The 21,090-nt window shown below is 40.7% G+C and overlaps 1 protein-coding gene across 4 annotated transcripts in view; it reads left to right on the top strand.

Moving 5' to 3' along the window:
• LOC137144931 (BEN domain-containing protein 5) overlaps window positions 1-20,602 on the top strand; it is an 803,386-nt gene extending 782,784 nt beyond the window's left edge. The window contains exons 9-11 of one of the 4 annotated variants that reach the window (XM_067535412.1): window positions 5,800-5,948; window positions 14,970-15,183; window positions 20,367-20,602. In XM_067535412.1, the coding sequence (XP_067391513.1) occupies window positions 5,800-5,948; window positions 14,970-15,183; window positions 20,367-20,524 (521 nt within the window). In that variant the 3' untranslated portion in view covers window positions 20,525-20,602. The remainder of the gene's footprint in view (window positions 1-5,799; window positions 5,949-14,969; window positions 15,184-20,366) is intronic. The other 3 variants (XM_067535414.1, XM_067535416.1, XM_067535415.1) reach the window with 3 other exon arrangements.
• Window positions 20,603-21,090: the final 488 nt, after the last annotated feature.

Below are 21,090 nucleotides of genomic sequence, written 5' to 3'. Positions count from 1 at the left end.
GGGGCAGTCCTCATGATACCGGCTGCCAACTAGACATCGAACCAGTGATCAGTACCCATTGAGCCTGATGATCTAGCCAGCTTTCTGCCCATCTTATAGTCCATTCATCCAACCCACACTTCTTTAATTTGTTAGCAAGAATACTGTGAGAGACTATATCAAAAACATAGCTAAAGCTTACGTGCTATATTACTGCTTTCCCCACATCTACAAAGCCAGTCATTTCATCATAGAAGGCAATCATGTTGGTCAGGCATGACTTCCCCTTGGTGAATCCATGCTGACTGTTTCTGATCAATTTCCTCCCCTCAAAGTGCTTCAAAATGGAATCTTTGAGGACCTGCTTCCATGATTTTTCTGGGGATTGTGGTGAGGCTGACTGGTCTGTAGTTCCTGGCTCCTCCTCCTTCCCTTTTTTAAAGATGGGCACTATATGGTTGTCTTCAAAGAAAAAATGTCAGCTCCTTGGAAAGTAGCTGCAAAATTAGTGTATGGTTAGAAATGTGGAACTACTGCAGATCTTAATTGTGATAAGAGGGATCTCTAACATTTGGTTGAAAAGAAATATTCTTCCATTACTTCAGCACATGGTTAGAGATCATTGAGAGGTTGTTTCCACTCCTGGAGATGGTTACCTATGATAGTTGGGAGTGTGTGCCACCTACCAAAATAATTTAAAAGGTTAGTGTTCTGGACTTGTCTTTAGTTGTTATGGTGAGTTCATGAACCTATAGTTTCAAATTACACATAATTTATGTGAAGTTATACTTTTAGCAGGCTACTGTTAATGCAAACTAATTGCATTTCTGTTTCACCCAGGGACTTGCACTTTCTTTGTGTGAGATGACAGCTGTTTTGTACGGATGAATCACAGCTGGGAGAAACGTGTATATATTGCTAATGTTTTAAACTTGTATGCCAAATATAGAAGAAAGTTCAGTTAATTTCTTTTTCTCTTACTGGAACTTGCTGCCCCACTGACAGTATGAATAGCATTGTTCATAGCCTTTTACATTATGATACCGAGTTACAATTTATTATGAAAGGGCCTTAGAAATGACTTGCCATAGCTGATACAATTATCCTCACATTCATCAGGAGAAGAAGAAGATGGTCAGTATTTTGCTATTCTCTATGAAATATTAAGGTCTCTGTTCTGATGTTCAGGCACAGCCTTGCATTTCAGGTGGTGCAACAGTATATGGCTCAGAGAGGCACAATATCTCCTAGACTTCCAGGGAGCAAAGGGGTGGAGGAGAAGGTATTCCATTGAACGACCATCCTTGAAGAGGTGTAGACTGTATTACCTCTGATGTCTGGAGGGGGTGCACTGCCATGGCCTTCTCTTCTCTAGCCAGAATCATACTGACTATTTTTGACCACCTTCCTTCCCCTCCATATAATACATTGACTAGGCATAATTTTGCCCTTTTGTAAGGGGCTACATGATCCGGTGCATGTTGGGTACATCTACACAGCAACTGAACACCCGCGGCTGGCCCAGGTCAGCTGATTCGGGTTCACGGGGCTGTAAAACTTCTATGTAGATGTTCGGGCTTGGGACTGGAGCCTGGGCTCTGGGAGCTCATGAGTGGGAGGGTCCCAGATCCTAGGCTCCAGCCCGAACCTGAACAGCTACGCAGCAGTTTTTAGCCCCACAGTCCAAACGCCATGAGCCTAAGTCAGATGACGTGGGTCTGCCGTGGCCGTGCCATGGGTCTTTTATTCCTGGGTAGACATAGCCTAAATTGTTGACTTTTCTCCTCTGAAAGCCCAACTTCAAATATGGCTTAGATCACGAGTGATATTAATTTGAATAATATAAAAGTATCTCAGGATGACAGGCTTCACATTGGGTAAGCGCTGAACAATTTAGTATCATTGTCCGTATCAATTCAGAGGATGATCGTAGAAGCAGTTGCACTCTATTGGGAAGAATGTACATTTCTTACCAGAATAATGCATGGCTCTAGCTAGTTCTTAACACTTATTAGTGTTTTCACACTATAGTTTTAATTCTTAGCATTGCAGTAGGACAGAAAAGGAGATATTCACCCAAATTCTGTGCTTATCTTCCATTCAGTACAGCCATGTGGGCCATCATGGAGCTGGTTACAGCTCCCTCGTTTTCGAGGCCAGGTCTGTGTCATCCTGAGTTGCAACATATGTAAGAGCAGCCCAGGACTGCTCCAATTTATATTGGATGGTTCAGTCAGTGCGGAACCATTACCTCAACTGAGCATAGCAGGAACACATTGCTGTTCAGCCAGAGCCCCACCACGGCCTGGGAACCAAATTGGGAAAACAGAGCAGGAGCTGGATATGCTGGTACAGCACCAGCGGAGAACTGTTCCACACCAGAACAATTCTCAGATGGCCATTTCCAGCTGCTTTCTGGACCCTTTGTCTCGCTCAGTGAAAGAAAAGGCCAAAGAGTCCTATAAGCAAATAGCTCTAGGAACTGAACAAATGAGGAACATTTACTGCAGCACCATGAGTAACAGTCAATCAGCAACAAATCAAGAACAGTGTATAAAAATCCAAAGATTTCCCAGGTTCCTCAATGACATGTGCATTCCGCTTCTAGTAGACATGGGGGAAAGCAGAGGCTTCTTGCCATAAAAGGGAAGTGCTGAATAATATACCTCCACACATCTCAAGTAGCATCATAGCCCTTAATGTGTCTTTGAGAAAATGAGATGATCTGCACACAATGAAAGAATGTGTGGAAAGCCTGGCATCTGTTGATATTGCTAGGGAAGGCATTGTGGTTCCATACTGAACAACCAATAATTCTGAATCACCCCTCCTAAACAAAAACAAAAATTTCAGAGTGAATTAGAAAGAAAGATTTCTTTCCTTTCTTTTCACATTGAGATTTGTCTTTGCTGTATCTTTATACAATCCTTATGTAGTAAATATTTGCATTTTTAAGCCCTCTGAGCCATGGCCAATGTCTTTCACCCACTTCCTCCTTTCCTTTATAAGAAAAAAAAAAAAAAAAAAAACTAGAGAGAGAGAAACTTTAAAAAATAAATTTAAAGTGTGGTGCATGGCAAATTAGGCACGCAACTCCCATTAGCAATAAAGCAATAAAGTGAGTTGCATGTCTAATTCACAACATGCTGTGCTGAAAATGCAGTCTTTAGTAGTTAGTGAAAGGAACTGTGAAGCCTATCCAGTTAGATGAAGCTTCACGTTTGGGGAGGGAAAAAAAGCCAAGCTTTTAGAGTATAAAATAAAGCGTTTTTAAGGATTTGTATCTGTAGCTTCCAAGCAATAAAACATCAGTTAAATTCGATATTGTTGTGGCTCCTTAGAGTTGCTGCTACAGTGGACTTTTACCAGCTACTCTTCTTTAGGGAAATCTGGAAACCAAACCCCAGCTGTGTCAGTAAGCAAACAGTAAAAGACCTTCAAGTAAAAAACAGTATAAATGTTTAAAGCAAGAAACACTTTTCATTCTAGGAAGAAAATTCTTCAACTTAGGGTTTTTTTTTTTTTTTTTTTTTAATTTTCCTTCAATGCACAGAATTGTGCATCTTGAGGATTGCTTTCCTTGAGCTCATTGACCAGAGGGAGTGCCATATGAATTTACCTCAAGAAAAAGCATGAAAGTTCTCTTCCCAGCCTATAGTCAAGACAGCCTCTAGGGCAGTGGTTTTCAACTTTTTTTCATTTGCAGGCCCCTAAGCAATTTTGAATGGAGGTGTGTACCCCTTTGGAAATTCAACCTGTGGTCTGTGGACCCCTACTGTGGAAGTCTTTGTCTGAACAGAATTCAACTATAAATGTTGCATGTGCTTGGCATGGCATTTGACATAGCATGAGAAAAGGCGCTAAATGGTGGGCTTCTGTGGTAACGATAACACTTCTGGGTTTTGACCTGTGGGTGTGGGTATTCACATACTTTTGATGGATCAGAAAAATGAAATGTCTTTTTTGAGATCTGAAACTATTTTTATAGTCACCTTTCACGCCCCCGTAGCCCCAATTGAAAACCACTGCTCTAGGATAGCTGTGCATCAGTACCCTGCTTGTTCAGTTCATGAAAGAGTGTGGGAAGAGGTTGAATATTTCTACCACATCTTTTCATAAAAGATTGTCTTCTAGATGATCTACAGCTATGCTTGGTTTTGCCAGTTTTAAATGAAACTGTTCAGTTTTTATTTGGTGTCTCCATTAGGGTCTGCATGTGTATGATGTTGTAGATGTCTGTGAACGCTGCTGCGAAACTATAATGCAAATGCACTGTCTTTCACGTGATTTTGTATTGGTAGCATACTTGTATTCAATTCCTAAGAAACCCAACAGTTGTCACTGCAGAATAGAGCTGTCCAAAAGAACTGGAACAGTTGGTCCTTGTTGTTTATGTCAGCTGACAACAAGCTAAATGCATCTCACTAGCTCCAAGTGCACAATAACTATGATATTTATGTCATGTACAGGCAATGTTAAGCCACATGGGGAAATTGCTATTATTGCATACTAAACTTTTATATGATGCTGCTCAGCATAAAGAGTAAAGGATGCCATAGTTGTTTCAGATATAGAGAATGTCCAAGAAATGTGATACAAGAGACAGATTTATTTTTTCCAGTGTACCAACAGCTATACTGCCATTAGCTGAAACCGCAGTTTGACTTGCTGGTTTAGAGTAAGACAAAACTTGGGTCTATGTGTACAAAAAGAGAGATGGCAACTACTGTGACTCATTTCCACAGTTACAGGTTATTAAATTAGTTTTGTGGTTATTCAGTCAAGACACAAATGATGGACTATGCAATGTTGACTCATTCCATCATAGTGTAGTTCTAGGGAATATGTGAGTTATTCTTGTCTTTAAGGGCCTATGCCTCCAATTGATACTGTACTGACCAGTACCTGTACAAAACTACATTGACTTTAATGGTTTGCTCATACATCTGCTTTCAGGATCGGGGCCTTAGACTGTACTTGCTGGTGCTATCACAATTATAATTAATGAAATTATAAAGTCCAGTTCACAAATTATATTGTTGTTTGACCCTTTTAGGATCCTTTTACTTATAGCTGATCTGGGGGGAAAAATCTGAAAAGCTGGTGTCATTGATAAAACAACTGTCTTCCTTAGAAACCTCAAACATCTGCTTAGCAATCTTCCATTGTTTAAACTGTGTTTAATTTTTGTTGATTACATTAAAATACAAATCAGTGTAACTGATAGATCGAGCAATCAAAATTCTAATTTATGTTATGTTAACATTTGGATGCTCCTTAAATTCATGGCATTTTAGCATAAGTATCTCAAGTCCATTCCATTATCGGTACCATTTCTATACATTCTTATTTTACCTACCCCTATTTAAAGAATGCTTTACATATTTTTAAATTTTTCTATGAAAAAGTATATCAAGAGTGACATCAACCGATAACATGTAGTCTTCCAAGTGACTAAACAGTAATTCTAATTTGAAGGATAACTGTTGTTACCTCTGGTTTATATGTTCATCTCAGTTGTTTTATCATTCCTTTGAGTGTAGTTTTTAGCTTACCTCACCCATGTTCTTTGAACTGTCCATATACACTATTGTGTTTCAGCATGATTATTTAGCATTAATTGTTTAAAGCAGAAATGGGTTAGAGCCTCAATTTCTACTCTGATTTTATTGAGGGCTGTTTAGATGCAGGGTTTTGCTTTGGACCCATTTCCTTTCAAAAAGAAACATGACTAATGCGTGGTATATGTTGACCATTGGTCAGTAAAATGATTTCATGTTCTTTGGGATAGCAGACAAATCTCTTTTCTTAACTGTCTAGGTCCTGCCATTGAGCTTGAAAAAGGAAAACCAGAATCAATTGAGCCTGAGCCTGAGATACAGAAAACATTCAGTGAGGAAGCGAATACATCAACATACTATCCTGCCCCTGTTCCAGTAATGGACAAGTATATTCTCGAGAACGGAAAGGTATTTGAAACTAAATACTTAATAAATAGTCTTTAAATGTTCTTCAAGTGGAGTAAAGGTGGATTTCATACCAAACTTTCATGACTTTAGAGTCATGACTTTATAAGTTTGAAATATAAGCTACTATAAACTGCTACTGTGTTAAGTGTTTTCCTACATTTTCACAAAGTACAATAGTATCTCTATAATAAGATTCCAGGAACATCATTCTGTGTGTCACTCTGAAGCTTATGTCTGTAGAGTTAGTATGAAATGATGGAAATAGCTACAAGCATAGTTGACGGCTTTTTTTTTTTTAAATTCAGACTATTATCAGGATGAATCATCATGGGGTTTTATGATCTGTTACCATACATTTTTAAATTCTCAGCCATTTTGACTTTACAAATTACACTCATACAGTGCACAGCTACAGAAAGGCATGTATCAATGGCATGCCAAAAGTTCTAGACCACTGTGATCACAACCAGTCGCCTCCCTTACTCTACAGCCAAGTTGCATGCAACAGTTTCACTGGTTGTATTAGGGACATTGTGTGGATTTTGGCAACTGCCACGTGCACAAAACACAAATCTCTCAGTGCAGCCCTCTCTAGACACACATCAACACAACCACCTACACAAACTGCAACCAGCACACAAAATAACCCCAGACACGCCTTACCCTTCACCACAACATATACTCTTCATTCAGCATCATGTACAGATTCACACATCCCATTCTGCACAACACAACCCCCCTTTAACAGCACAATCAGCACACACAATAACTCCACACATCACTCTGAGTATGACGTAGAAGGTTTATTGAATCAGTGTGAGGCGATGGAAACAACTACAAGCATGGTTGAGAGCTCTTGTTGTTCACTAGGTTCTGTCATCACTGGGAGTTCGTGACTTGTTACTGTCCAATTTTTAAGTTCTCGGCCCTTTTCAACTTTTTTACATTTATGACTTTATGAATTACGCCAGTGTGACAGACAGCATGGGGTTGCGTCTACTAATCCCTAAGTAAAGACAGAATTATACAAATATGTACCATATTTGAAACTGATCATTAGTGGTAAGAATGATCAATGCTACTTTGAACTGACTGCACACAATAAATATATGGGAAAGGACATGAGTGAACTTAAGTGTTTACGTAAATCCACTGAAATTATACCATACTCAGCAGATCTCCATTCTTGGGAGATGTATGCAGTCAGTGCCACAATCGGAGAACCCTCTAGAAAGCAATGCCCACTTCAGGCTCCACTGTGCTCCTTTTAGCTACCCAATATTATTCAACATACAGTGGCAGAAAAACATAGCACATTCAAATCAACATTACACTATTGATTGCATCTGTTTTTTGACATGTCCTTTGAATATGAAGCTGAAATAATGATCATTTGTTGTTGTTATATATTTTAACAGAGATATAAAACATGTTTAGTTTGTTTATTGGGATTTAGATTGTTGTAGCCATTTAAAAAGGATAAATTTTGGTGACACATGGTAGCCAATTTTTAACATTTTCACTAATTCATACCATTCTTTTTGCTAATCTGAACTGCAGTGGAGTTGTAGAAAGGCTGTTTTACAAACTTCACACTTTGTGGTATTGGATGTGATCATGGTAGGAGTCTGATTCATGTCAGAGAAACTCTTCTCTGTTTCAAAAGAGAGGACAGCATTACAAAGAAAATTGAAGAGCCTGTGGCATTCATGAAAAAATGTTGATCTAAGGTGTGTGTTAGTCAGATACATTGTTCATGTTGTCATGGTTACTAAAGTATTCTGTTCTTGTTATTTATTTTGTCCTTGGAGGTTGATCCTGTGCTCATTGATTTCAGTGGCAAAGCTCCCATTGACTGCAGCAGGCAAAGGATCTTATACTTGGTGCCTGTCATCCAAAGATCACAAAATACTTACAAAAATGTATTTCATTAGACCTCTCAGCACCTCTGAGAGTAATACATAAGTATTATCATGCCTGTTTTATAGAAGGATAAACTGAGAGGGGTGGGGAGAGTAAGTTGCTTGCCTAAGAATATCCTGTAAGTTATTAACAAAGCTGGAAATAAAAAATAGAACCTAGGATTCCTGTGGTCAAGTAGCTTGTTATAACCACAGACATTTATTTGATACCAACAATAAAATTTTCTTCAAATAAACGAAAAACTCTCAAAGTATGGGCAATTTTGTTTGAAACATGAATCTTTAAAAAATATTTGTTATAATGGGCTATTTTAAATATTTTAAATAAAGTTAGTGAGTACTTGATATACTTAAGGTCTTAAAAGAAACTAAGGCATATATGAGTATGCATGTTAATATGGATTAGCTAGCTATATCCCACTGTACTTAGCTTTTAGGTAAAATGGAGCATTCAGATTTCTGGTTTTCATTTAGTAGTCAAATCCAAAATTCAGTATTCCAGAATGCTACTGTTCTTTTGTTGTTTTAAATCTCCTTGAAATATTCTAAACAACCACATTGAGTATGTCTACACTGTGGAGTGAAGTCGATTTACTTTAAATCGACTTTCACCCACCAAATTTTAGAAGTCACAAGAGAGTGATCACACCACACATTGCATCAGGGTATTGTGTCCCCAGTAGCCGTGCTTGGGTTGACAATCAAAGCAATGAACTGTGGTTAGCTATCCCACAGAGCAACTAGACGCAGAGGCTTTTGTGAAGATTGTCATCCTCCCATGATGCAACATGCTTTCTCCCCTCCCCTCTTGTTCCAAACAAATGGACAAATGCTTTTTCGTGCCATTTTTCTAAACGCTTCAAGCTCTGCCATGCACATGCTGTTGCCGGAAAGGCATGGAGCCCGCTCAGCTCTGCTCTATCATTGTGAGCATCACAAACACCTCATGACTTATCCTGCAGTACTTTTAAGGCTGAGACAGGAGCCGCAGTGTGGAAAATTGCGATGTTACTGAGGCTACACTGCTACAAGCCATAAAGCGAAACAATTCCCATTTGCTGTAGGCAGTCACGCAGCATCATCAGTTGGTGGAGCACCAGTTCTGGTCCCAGGAAACAAGCGCTGACTGGTGGGACTGCATCATTATGAAGATGTGGGATGATGAGCAGTGGTTGCAAAACTTTTGTATGCGAAAGGCCGCTGTCCTTGAACTTTGTGCAGAGCTGTCGCCAGCCCTGAAGTGCATGAATACTCGCTTGAGATCTGCTCTGACAGTGGAGAAGCAAGTGGCCATCTCTTTGTGGAAGCTAGCAACCCCAGACTGCTATCGGTCAGTTGGGAATCAATTCAGAGTCGGTAAATCCACCGTGGGAGTTGCTGTGATGCAAGTGTGCCGAGCCATTAATAGACTTATGCTAAGAAGGGTAATGACTTTGGGAAATGTGCAGGACATAGTGGACAGGTTTGCCTCAGTAGGGTTCCCAAACTGTGGGGGGGGCGATAGATGGCAGGCATATCTCTATGTTAGCACCGGACCACCTTGCCACAGAGTACATAAACTGGAAGGGATACTTCTCAGTGGTGTTGCAGGTCCTTGTGGATCACAGGGGCCGTTTCACTGACATTAACGTGGGGTGGTCTGGAAAGGTGCATGATGCGCACATCTTTAGGAACTCAGGTCTGTTAAAAAAGATGCAGGCGGGCACTTTCTTCCCTGACCAAAAAATAAATATTGGCAGTGTTGAAATGCTGATAGTGATTCTGGGGATCCTGCCTACTCCTTGCTCCCCTGGCATAGGGCACCTGGACAGCGAGAAAGAGCGTTTCAATAAAAGACTCAGCAAGTGCAAAAATGGTGGCGGAATGTGCATTTGGCTGTTTACAGGCAAGATGGCGCAGCTTGCTCACTAGGTTAGATCTCAGTGAATGCAACATCCCAACTGTTATTTCTGCCTGCTGTGTGCTCCATAATGTTTATGAAACATAGGGGGGAAAGTTCCCCCAGGATTGGGTTGTGGAGGCTGATAGGCTGGCCACTAATTTTGAGCCGCCAGATTCAAGTGCTATGCTAAGAGCCAACTGTGGAGCACTGTACCTCAAGGAAGCATTGAAAACCCGTTTTTGGAATGAACCGCAGTAATGTATGTCTCTGTCAGTGCTGTGCCTTCGCTTCCCATCCCCCACCCTCGCACCATCAGCCCCCTCCTCTTCTTTCCCCGCTGACAATCCCCAAGCTCTCAATGAATAAAGAGAAATGTTTTTTTAAAGCACTACAGTTTATTCATGACCCGTTTCATTGGGGGGAAAGGAAGATAATTTAACATTCTCATCAGTCTGCTTGGCCATCCAGAGCAAAGTGTGACTGTGCAAACAGCAAAACATGCGCATTCCCAGTTCTTAAAGGGGCCGTCACTTCTTTCTGCTCCCCTCCACCGGCGTGGAGTGGAGCACGTACTGCATCCTGCTCAACCTCCTTCTAGAGCGCTTGGGGATGGGGGCCGGTAAGAAACTGCTTGTTGGTTGAGCATTTTGGAGGGGCTGCAGATGGAGTCTATCCTGCCGCTACTCTTCCTGGAGCTCTACCAGACCTCTCAGCATGTCAGACTTATCCCTCATAATACTCAACATCTCCTGTTGCATTGCACACTCCTGCTCCGGTGCTGATTTTCTGTGTTCCATGTCCTTGTTTAGTTTTTCTGACAATGACATCCTCCAGGCCCTGAGCTCTGTGTCAGTAGCCACAGAGGCATTTATTAGTTCGTTGAACATGTCATCCTGAGGGGTTTTTTCCACTTCCTAATCTGGGAAAAGTGCTCTGCAGAAGTAGAAGTTGGGATGAAGGCCGAGGTGTCCACTGTAAGGCAAGCGTAGCCAAAGTTGCCATTGTTAGCTGACCCCATGGAGTAAAAGAAATCTTACAATGTAAAAAGTACTCCCTTTCATATTCACAAGGCAAAGCCATACCTGCATACCAATCTGTACCTATCGTACGGGTCGGAGTGGTGTTCCAAACATGGTAAGTAAAGGGCCCTTGCATCCATTACAGGGAAGTCTGTATAGCACTAAATTCCCCAATCCACACATAACCAAGGAGAAGGATCATTGGGCTCCCCTTTATCATTCAAAAGACCAGTTTGGGAGGAAGTGGTCAAAAGGGATTGGAGGAGGGTGTGGGTGAAGTGTCGCTGGAGGGAAAAAAAGGGGCACCAGTTCCCAGACTCATAACGCTCATACCAACAATATCATGGCTAGGAATTGTCTATAGGGACTCAGGGACCCGTCCACAGCAGGGAAATAACACGCAGTGACTATATTGGTTGGGTACTGTAAACTTGCGCCATCTTCCTTAGGTGACCATGTGTGATATCAGTCTCCTGAGGGAATGCAGGTGGAAAGGGAAGATTTCCTGCAAACATTGGGGTACAGGCCTGGCCCTTATGCTGTGTTCCGCAATGATGCCTGCTCATTTAATAGCAGAGTGGCAGGGAAAAGTATCCTACCGTGGCGGAAGAAATAAGACTGCTCTCCCCAGAAACCTTCTGCAAAGGATTCCAGAGTACCTACATGAAAGTTTCCTGGAGATATCCATGGAGAATTCTCAGAGCATCCCTGTGCACATAAATAGTCTGTTCAGGGGGTAACCCTCTGCTGAAGTTTACCAACCCCCAGGAAGTCCATCCCCACAAAAACACAAACTCCTTTTTCCCCAAAAATAGGAAGCTGGACTGGGGACATAACCACAGAAATGTGATTTGCTGTATACACTCACCAGATATGCCTTCCCCAACATGTCGGTCTGTAACACTATCCTGTGCCCGGCTGTGCTGCTCTGGGGTAACGAACAGGTCCTAGCTCTCTGGTAGAATGGATACCCCACTCTCCTGCCCCCTGTTTTCCTCTCCCTCCTCCTGGTCCACAGAATCATCCTCTTTTATCCTGGACTGGGGTTCTTTGGAGGTATCAATGCTGCGTGGTGGCACAGTGGTGGGATCACTGCTGAGAATTGCATGCAGTTCCTCATAAAAGTGGCATGTCTTTGGTGACGAGCCAGAATGGCTGTTCACCTCCCTAGTTTTCTGATATGCCTGCCTCAGCTCTTTGATTTTAACGTAGCACTGCTGTGCGTCCCTGTTGTGGCCCTTCTTCACCCTATCACACAATAACTTCTCGTAGATATCGAAATTTCACGCTCTTCACACTAAACAAACAGGAAATGGGAATTCAAAATTCCTGGGTCTTGAGGGGAGGAGCTATTTCCTGTTTACATGGCCATGGTGCAGCAGAGTACAAATGTCCAGAGTAGTCACAAGAGAGCATTATGGGATACCTCCCAGAGGCCAATGACTTTGATTTATGTTGCATTCTGTCTACACTGACGCTCGTTCGACTCATAGAATTCAACTTCAGCGCTACGCCACTTGCAGAGGTGGTTTTATTAAGTTCAATTTTACTGTGATTTAGGTCTGTGGAACTGATATGCCAGTGGAGATGCATATTTTAGGTGGTGAACGTAAGCCACATTACGTCGACCTCCATTGTCAGTGTAGACTAAGCCGTTGTGTTTGTTATTAGAAGTGTTTGCATTTTAGTCTTAGAAAGGCCAAACAAACCCTGACTTCTGAACATTGGCTTCTGACTGTGAATGGAGTTGGTTTACAGAGTATGGGGATGGAACCAAAAGAACATGCTTAAAAAAAGGAGTAATTATACAGAGACTGATCAGAGTGGGGAGAGAATATATATTGAGGATTATGTAACTTGCTTTTCTGTTCCTCTGGGTTTTTTCTCCTATGTTGTCACATTCTTTAAAATATCCAGGCAGATAGGAATATTTTTATGCATGACTATTTAATAAAAACCAAAAAACAACAAAACTCTAAACTGCCTTTTGCAGTTTCGCATCTGTATGAAGAAAGTATATTTAGAAGAGGCAATTTGCTTTGTGTTCATACTTTTGGGAAACCTTGCCATATAGCAATCAGTAACTAAAACATTAATATTTTTATAGTTAAGGTTTTAAACAATTCTACTTAAGGATACTATGAAGGGGCACTCATCCCTTGATTGCCTTCTTACATCTTTGTGCTGTATTGCAGTCCTTCTCTCATCCTTGGTGCCTCCTTCAGGCTTCCATCAGCCAACTTGGTGGGTCTTCCATGGCTTGGCCCTCTGGCCAATTCATAAAGTCCAAATGAACCCCTTCTGGGTATTAAAGAGTCCAATAACTAAATGGTCAATTTGCCCTTGCTGGAGTCTTCAGCCCCATCTCTGGGCCCTTTAAATTCAGCCCTTTGTTCAGGCTCACAAATAAGCTCCATCCTCTTCTTGGGGTTTATACCACTTTACATGTGACCGCTAGGGGAACCTGGACCCACCCATTATTCCGGGTTCCAACCCAGGACTCTGTACACAGCAGCAACATATCGCTTGATTCAATTTGTTGCTGCTTCTTCCTTGTGTGTTTTCCCACCTGGGCCCTTTGGCTTTACCCTTACCTCAGGTCCATGCAAAGCCATCTATGCAAAATGCATTCAGAAAACAAACTCTGGCTATTCCTCAAGCGCCTTTGACCCTCAGGTTCCTTTGGCACTCCCCTTGTCTGGCTGTGGTGCAAGCCAGGAGCACAGGATTACTAAGGCCAGGCAGCTCCTTTTATTTTGGGCCACCAGTTGGCTCTTGCTTGCCATTCTAGCTCTTGGAGGACAAGGTCTTTGGTTTCCAAAATGGCTACTCTGGAGACTCCTCTTTGGGCAAGTTTGGAGGACCTACCTTTGCTGCTCTTTTCCATTCAGCTTGTATGGAGTGTAGTGGGACCATAAGGCTCCCAATAGGGAGCCACAAAGGCTGAATACACCACATCACAGACACTGTTATAATAAAAATAATTTTTAGGCCATAGCCTGCACTCCTAACTCAGGAAAAACTCCAGTTGAAGTCATTGAGAATTTTAATTGAATAGAGGTTCAGAGATTGGGCTTGTGTAATTTAAAATTGTCTTTGCCCAATTTCCAATGAGACTGTTCACATGTATAAAGTCACTCATTTATGTGTGAGATGTGCAGTGCAGCTCTTTTATATTAGTAACATGAATAAAGTTTTAGATAATTGAACATAAAAGATGTAAATAATCAAACTTAACTTTACTGTTAGACTAATTATTTTCCTTTTTCATGATGGGAGAGAAATCACTTCTCATGAAAATATAAAAGTTAAAAAAAATGATCATTAAATTTTGTGAAAACTAAACTTGGGGTGTAACAATACCTGTGTCCATGATTTTCCCCCCATTCAGGGTTTTGTACATTTAAGAATTCTAAAGAAGGAAGTTCCCTTCTTCCTTTTACAATATTTCAGAAATATTGTTGCACTTCTCCATACCAGTAGTTCAGTTGTAGTTATTAGGGATGAACAAACTTCATTTGAAGTTTTGTGATGCTTGCAAGCTATCTTTTAGGTTCAAAAGGTTAAGAAGTAATGGGGATACTTAACTCCCCAGTCCACCTCACCAGCCACCACTATTGTAATTTAAACAGGGGGGCCTAATTCAGCTGCAGTTTTAGTTACAGACTTCAATGGGACCAGGATTTGGTTTATCATGAGCTTCCCTCCCCACCTCCTCCCAAGGTGTGATTTGAGCACCTTTTGTTCTCCCATCAAAAGGGAGGCCTGTGCTATGTACTAAGAATAGAACATTTTCCCTTACCCCCAAATTAGGCTGGCACAAGTGACTGGCTTCAGAACAGTGCATATGTAGACAGAGAGTATTAGATATACTTGCTCATTATAATTTTTCTCTGTCCTGTCTCTGTTCCTTTTATCATAGTCTTTCAGGAGACAGACTATGGAATAAAAGAATTAAGAGTAAGAGGACTGGAAAAACAAAGAGGAAAGTGAAACACAAATGTAAGAGTTTGACTCAAATTTACTGACCCATAATGTTGGAAAGGGTTTAAAACTAGGCAAACTGAGTTTGCTCAGTCTTAATTACTATTATTATAGTACCTAATATTAGTGTTCATATAGTATTTGGACACTGTTGTGTGCCATGTACCATAGATGCTAAGTTGTTGTTGTTATTTATTTTATTACTTCCTCCTAGGTCCATCTTGGCAGTGGAATCTGGGTAGACGAGGAGAAATGGCACCAGCTGCAAGTAACACAAGGAGATTCAAAGTATACAAAAAACCTAGCGGTAATGATTTGGGGAACAGATGTTCTCAAGAACAGAAGCGTCACAGGAGTTGCAACCAAAAAAAAGAAAGATGCAGTTCCCAAGCCACCTCTCTCACCTCACAAATTAAGCATTGTCAGAGGTAGGTTACTTGAAAACTAGGTTCCTGCTGTGGAGTTTAAAAATTAACATGTGAGATGCAAAACGCTTCTATCTACCTCGTGTAAAATTCACCCACAAAAAATTTAAATAAGTTACTATTGCAACACAAACTGCACCCCTCCCAAAAACAAAGACACCTACTACAAAAACTGGACACATTTCAGTGCATTGAGTGCCCAGTGTTCCAAGATGACTTTGGTGGGGGTTCAGGTGCTTGTCACGTCAAAGCAGGCACGTGCAAGATAGGCTCCAAATGAGCTTTGCAGACAGCAATCTCTGATGGAATTTATTTATAACTTACCGATGTTTTGTCATGCAAGGTGTGGGGAACAGAAGCCATTATAATAGTGTCTGTAAAAATACACATCTGTTTTTAGAAAGGGAGATGAAGAACAGCTTTTCCATATGAATCAAAGTGAATTTCGATAGGCAGAAAGCCATTTCTGTACCTAAGTTGGAATTTGAGCAAGAAATGTAGATCAGTGACCCTAGTTTGGCAAGAAGGATTGTCATGAGACATTTAATGACCATGAGCAAGCATCCTATGTGCAAGGTACTGAAAGAGTGAGAGCAGTGTTTGTCCTTTATTTTAAGAGAATAATAAAGTTCAGTCTTTTTATATCATTGTGCTTTCATTTTACACTGTCATTTCTAATAGTCATCGTTGGTTCTACAGAGTCCTCTCTCAGTTAGAACTGAGCCAATTCACCATGGAATTTTTATCAAGATTGGGGTATTAGCTTTTGCATTCTGCCTCCTAAAGTTCCCTCTGCGGTTTCAGTGGGATAGTCTAAGTTGCTGTGTGGAGTTTCTGTGAGCTGTTAAATAGCTGCTGTATTCCACCTCAAAAATGGCTGTATTTTGGAGGCAGGAAATACGATTTCTGTATATGTAGATTGTAAAGTGATCTTATTTCCAATTCCCACATTCCAGCTCACTCCTGGATTTAGTTATACTCGTTTTTTGTGCCTTGTCCTTTAGATTATAAGAATTTTGGGGCAGGGACCATGCTTTCCTCTGTTTGTTCAGTGCCTTGCTAAAGGGGTTCCATTTCTGATTGGCGACTCTTGATGCTACCACAGCACCAGTAGTAAAGTAGTGACATAATATCCTGGTTGTAATGAAACCACTGAGTGTCTATGGCTGTCCCGCACCAGCGTCTGCTAGCAATAATTGGGTAATTCTCTCCAGGAGAAAAGAATGGTGACTTAAACAAAGTAATAGTTCCTGAAAATGATTAAAGCAGACTTTTATAGGTGACTGATTATAGTGTTTGTAGTTCTGCCTGTTGGCTATGACTTAGTGTTTTTTTCCCTCCACCAAACCAGTGTATTAAGGCTAATGTAGAACACAAACAGATGATGGACTTTTAGGACAGGGACTGTGGGTATACCGCCTGTGAACTTACTTACATATCTCCTAAAGGTTTCAGTCTATCTGAGATGAGTGAACTTCACAGAGGTTAATCAGTTTCCAGAACTGTGACCTGCAATAGTCAGTTTCAGGCCTGAGAATTTGAATGATTCCTGTGAACAAGAGATGGGAGGTGTATGGGAAAACAAGGCAGGAAGCTAGAAACTTCCTCTTGATCCTAGGCCTCAAAATTTAGGTGTCACTATAAACTAATCAAGCTGTTTCTCCTAAAAGTTGAAAAGGAAGAGAGAGAGGTGGAAAGTTTTTTTTATTTTTAAATATGTGCAAAGTACCCAGATACTACAGTAATAGAGTAGAATAAATGGATGGATGAGCTTAGTATAAAAACATATTTGACTAGGTAGTACCTACATAAGTAATGGTGTTTGGGTTTTTTTGCTTGTTTTGTTTTTAGTTTAGTGATTTTTTGCTCAGAAAATGTCCATTGTAATTGCCTTCAAAGCAGACAACAAGGATCCTGATTTCTCATTCATGATCTCTACCTAATACTCATTTATAAGGCCCTACTTGAATTGTGGGATGATTATCAAATAATTGATAATTGTCTGAGTTGCAGATATGTCATGGAAAATTGCAGAAAAGTAATAATGGACCTTTATTAATTGCAGTAATTTGGAAAAGGCAGAGAACACCCATTTGTTTAAGAAAAATTTGCTGGAACAGTATAAACACTCAAGTATTATGTTATGCCTGCTAATTTTTTGATAACCAGACATTTTGCTGGAACTATTCTACAGTCATTAATGTGCGGGGCTGGCAGTGGGAGCCCTGCTATGCATGGGGCTGACAGCCTGAGCCCCAGTCGCTATCAGCTTCTGTGATGGAAGCCTAATATTGCAGAATCCGTAATTTCCACAGTGTCGCAAATTAAGTAGGGCCATATTCATTTAACTGTGGAGAGTTGTAGCGTGGCTGGCACATCTAAATCAGGCTCTTTTATGTAGGTAACTTGACTGTCATCCCGCAGGACTCCTTTTATACAGGTTTAGGGCAAAGTTATTAGAGGGGTGCTGCTTCTGTAGGCTGAGCTGTACATGCAGTGAGAGAGAGCAGCATATTAATCTGCTATTAGTTCACACTCCTATCCCACCACAACCCTCCTTCACTCCCTCCCCCTCAAGCACTGGCTGGGAATCACTTACACACATACACACACTAGGGTCCCTTCTTCTAGAGCAGATATTTGTGGAGATTGACCTGATAAACTCTGGGTTCATTATAAACAGTCTCTCTCCCCCACCCCACCTCTAGGTCCTTGCTTTCCCTGCACCCCCACCCCCAGCACTACACCCTCTCCTGGTCATTGCTTCCCCCATCACCACCATTCTCCCTCTGTCACACACCTCCCCAGGTGCTCCCACTCCTAAAAGTGCTTCCTATAAGTTCTCTTTTTCTGTTAGACTTCATGCTACAGACTTTCTCCCCATGTAGCATGTTAAACTGTTGCCTGTGATATGTGTACGCAGCAGCAGGGGCTTCCAGAGGGATTCCTCTGCTTGCAACATCAGGCAGTCTGTGGGCCTGATATCTTCCCCTAAGTCAGGCTTTTATGGTTTTCCGATTTTTACCAAAAGCCATAGGGTACTGCCAATTGATACCTAGACCAGTCCCTGAAACTTTAAAATCGATTAGATGCCATGTTCAAAAGTTATCACACTACAGATGGAGGAATGCCATGACATTGAGTGTAGCTCCTTGCTGTGCTTGGCCAGTGACATGAACTGTACACCCACACAAAGGAGCACAATTCTCTCTTACACATTGGAGCAGACTAGCTGGATCTCAGATCCAGTTGTGTAAGAGACAGTGGCGCTACTTGTTTACTTACTTCCTCTGTGTAGTTGGAGGACAAACAATGGGTGGAGCCCTAGCTCACTGATCAGTAGTTAAACCAGCAGTAAATTACTACTCCTTGTAGCCCTCTGTGGGGAGGAGAAAAAGGAAGCAGGAAAGGAATTGTGACTCACGGGGTGCGTTTGCGTCACAATGGCTTCTGGGGCCACTTATGAACTTCTACAACTTACACATCACCCTTGCTCAGGGCTGTGGTGAAGTCAAAATAATGACTGTATTTTCATGGCAGGTCCCTTGGTCTGACATCCCCTATTTGTTATTAATAGTTCAGTGGTATTTTACTGAAGTTTCTGTAGTGATACAATAATCTGACTTGAGCACAAGTCTGTCAGTGTTTCAGTTAATTCCCCCATTGTTAGCTGCATTATTTCAAATAATATTTTACTGCATATTGGCATCCCAGCTATCAGCCTGCATGCCAGTTGGTTTTATTTATTTATTTTGTAATAGCCAATAAATTTTCCAATAAAGAGAGAGAGTCTGTAAAATTCACATTGTTTCAGATGCTTTCACCATTCTCTGGTCCTGGAATAACATATTTAAAATACATTTTAAAAAGAGAATTAGCGCTTAATGTGGCTAACATCTCTTGCTGCTTAAAAATCCCTACTGGGTAGTATATTATACAGAAGTTATAAAAAGTCTGATGCACAAGCACTGTGATAAACCTTGTTAATGCAAAATATAACCTTTTATAAAACTTCTGAGCAGCTTCAAAATGAGCTACAAAGCATGCATAATACTTAATTTTCATAACTTTTTAATATGATGCATTAGCAGTGTTATAAACCTTGTTAATTAAGCAATAATCTCTATAGCTTTCTAGTATATGAGGCAATAAATGGCTGCTGAAATTGATTACTAAGCGAAGCAAAGCAGAGATTGTTTAATCAATCTTGGAAGCCATTTATTACTAACAGCCTAGACAACAGTAGAGATTATTTCAGTTATAAAACAAATAAATTGCACACCTGACTTTAAGAAGCTAAAAGTAGTGTGCCACTTCTCTAATTCATTGTAGAGAAGCAAATTAGATCCTGCAAGGTGCTGAGTGCTTGCTGGGGGTGGTGAAGAGTGGTCTCAGCTCCCACTGACCTCATTGTTTTGGTTTTATTATTATTATTATAATTATCTTTTTTATTTATTATTTACATTCCAGTAGAACGGAGCCCTCAATGTGCAAAGCACTGTACAAACCCAGAGCAAGATCGTCTCCACCCCAATCTGATAAAACAAACAGAATACAAATGATTGAGGAGAGACGTATACTTAAAATATAGCCATATTAATGTATATTATATAAATTTTTTTTAAATGTGAAATAAATGTCCCCTATCTCCTACTGCCCCTCCTCCTAACCACTATTATTTGGCTAATGTCTTGTAGGTGTGACGGTAGAAGTGACTTGAAGGAGGAAAGGGTAGTGGCCTGACAGATCATTTTCAGTAAGGGTGTTCCATGCCGTGTGGAAGAAAGCTCTAAGACTGTTCTGGGAGATGTGGACAAATGGAGGGGTTAAGGTTGGAATTGATGGCAGAGGGGGTAGGAGTGACACGATATAAGTTTGGATTTACCCCCATTTCTACTCATGAGGCCAGTGCAATGTCATCATGTCATAACTTGTGAGCTTATTATACCTGACAAAGATTCAAATGTGGCAGGCCTAAATTCATGCCAGATAAAGGGGCCAAACCAACAAAACAAAGAACCCTTTTATTGTACAATATAATACTGAATTAAAAAAATATGCAAGTTGCTTATGAAGTGCTGGCTCTGCAGTACCTTGAGCATTTTTTATTTGCTGTACTGACTTCCAGTACAGGGCTAAATTCTTTTCTTAAAAATCATAACTTCTGTTTCCTTACTTTTTTCCAGAATGTTTGTATGACAGAATAGCACAAGAAACTGTGGATGAAACTGAAATTGCACAGAGACTCTCCAAAGTCAACAAGTACATCTGTGAAAAAATCATGGATATCAATAAATCATGTAAAAATGAAGAAAGGAGGGAAGCAAAGTACAATTTGCAATAAATTTTGGATTTTTAATAAAGTCTTAGTGTTTTACTTACGTCGCGTTCTTGATTTGTGTGGCATTCTTGCTGACGCAAGAAACTGGCTGCTAGAGTGGATCTCATTCTGAAATATTGATGTATTTTTAAGCAGTTTTGTAAAATGGATAGATATAATATAACCTGCTTTAAAGTGATTTCAGCTATAGAATCATAAAAATGTAGGACTGGAAGGGCCTTTAACAGGTCTTCTAGTCCAGTCCCCTGCACTGAGGCAAGGCTGAGTGTTATCTAGAAGACCATCCCTGACAGGTGCTTGTCTTAAAAACCTCCAATGATGGAGATTCCACCACCTCGCTAGGTAATTTGTTCCAGTTCTTAACTACCCTTATAGATAGGAAGTTTTACCTACTGTCTAACCTAAATCTCCCTTGCTGCAATTTAAGCCCACTACTTCTTGTCCTGTCCTTAGTAGACAAGAACAATTTATCACTCTCCTCTTTGTAACCACTTTTACGTACTTGAAGACTTATGATGTTTCCCCTCAGTTTTTTATCATCTCTAGACTAAACAAACATAATTTTTTTC

Source organism: Emydura macquarii, unplaced genomic scaffold (assembly GCF_026122565.2).
Source record: "Emydura macquarii macquarii isolate MOO-44397 ecotype Brisbane River unplaced genomic scaffold, CSIRO-AGI_Emac_v2 contig_3506, whole genome shotgun sequence".
Classification (NCBI taxonomy): Eukaryota; Metazoa; Chordata; order Testudines; family Chelidae; genus Emydura; species Emydura macquarii.
Note: the sequence above shows the minus strand (reverse complement) of the source record. Positions and strands in the feature narration are given on the sequence as shown.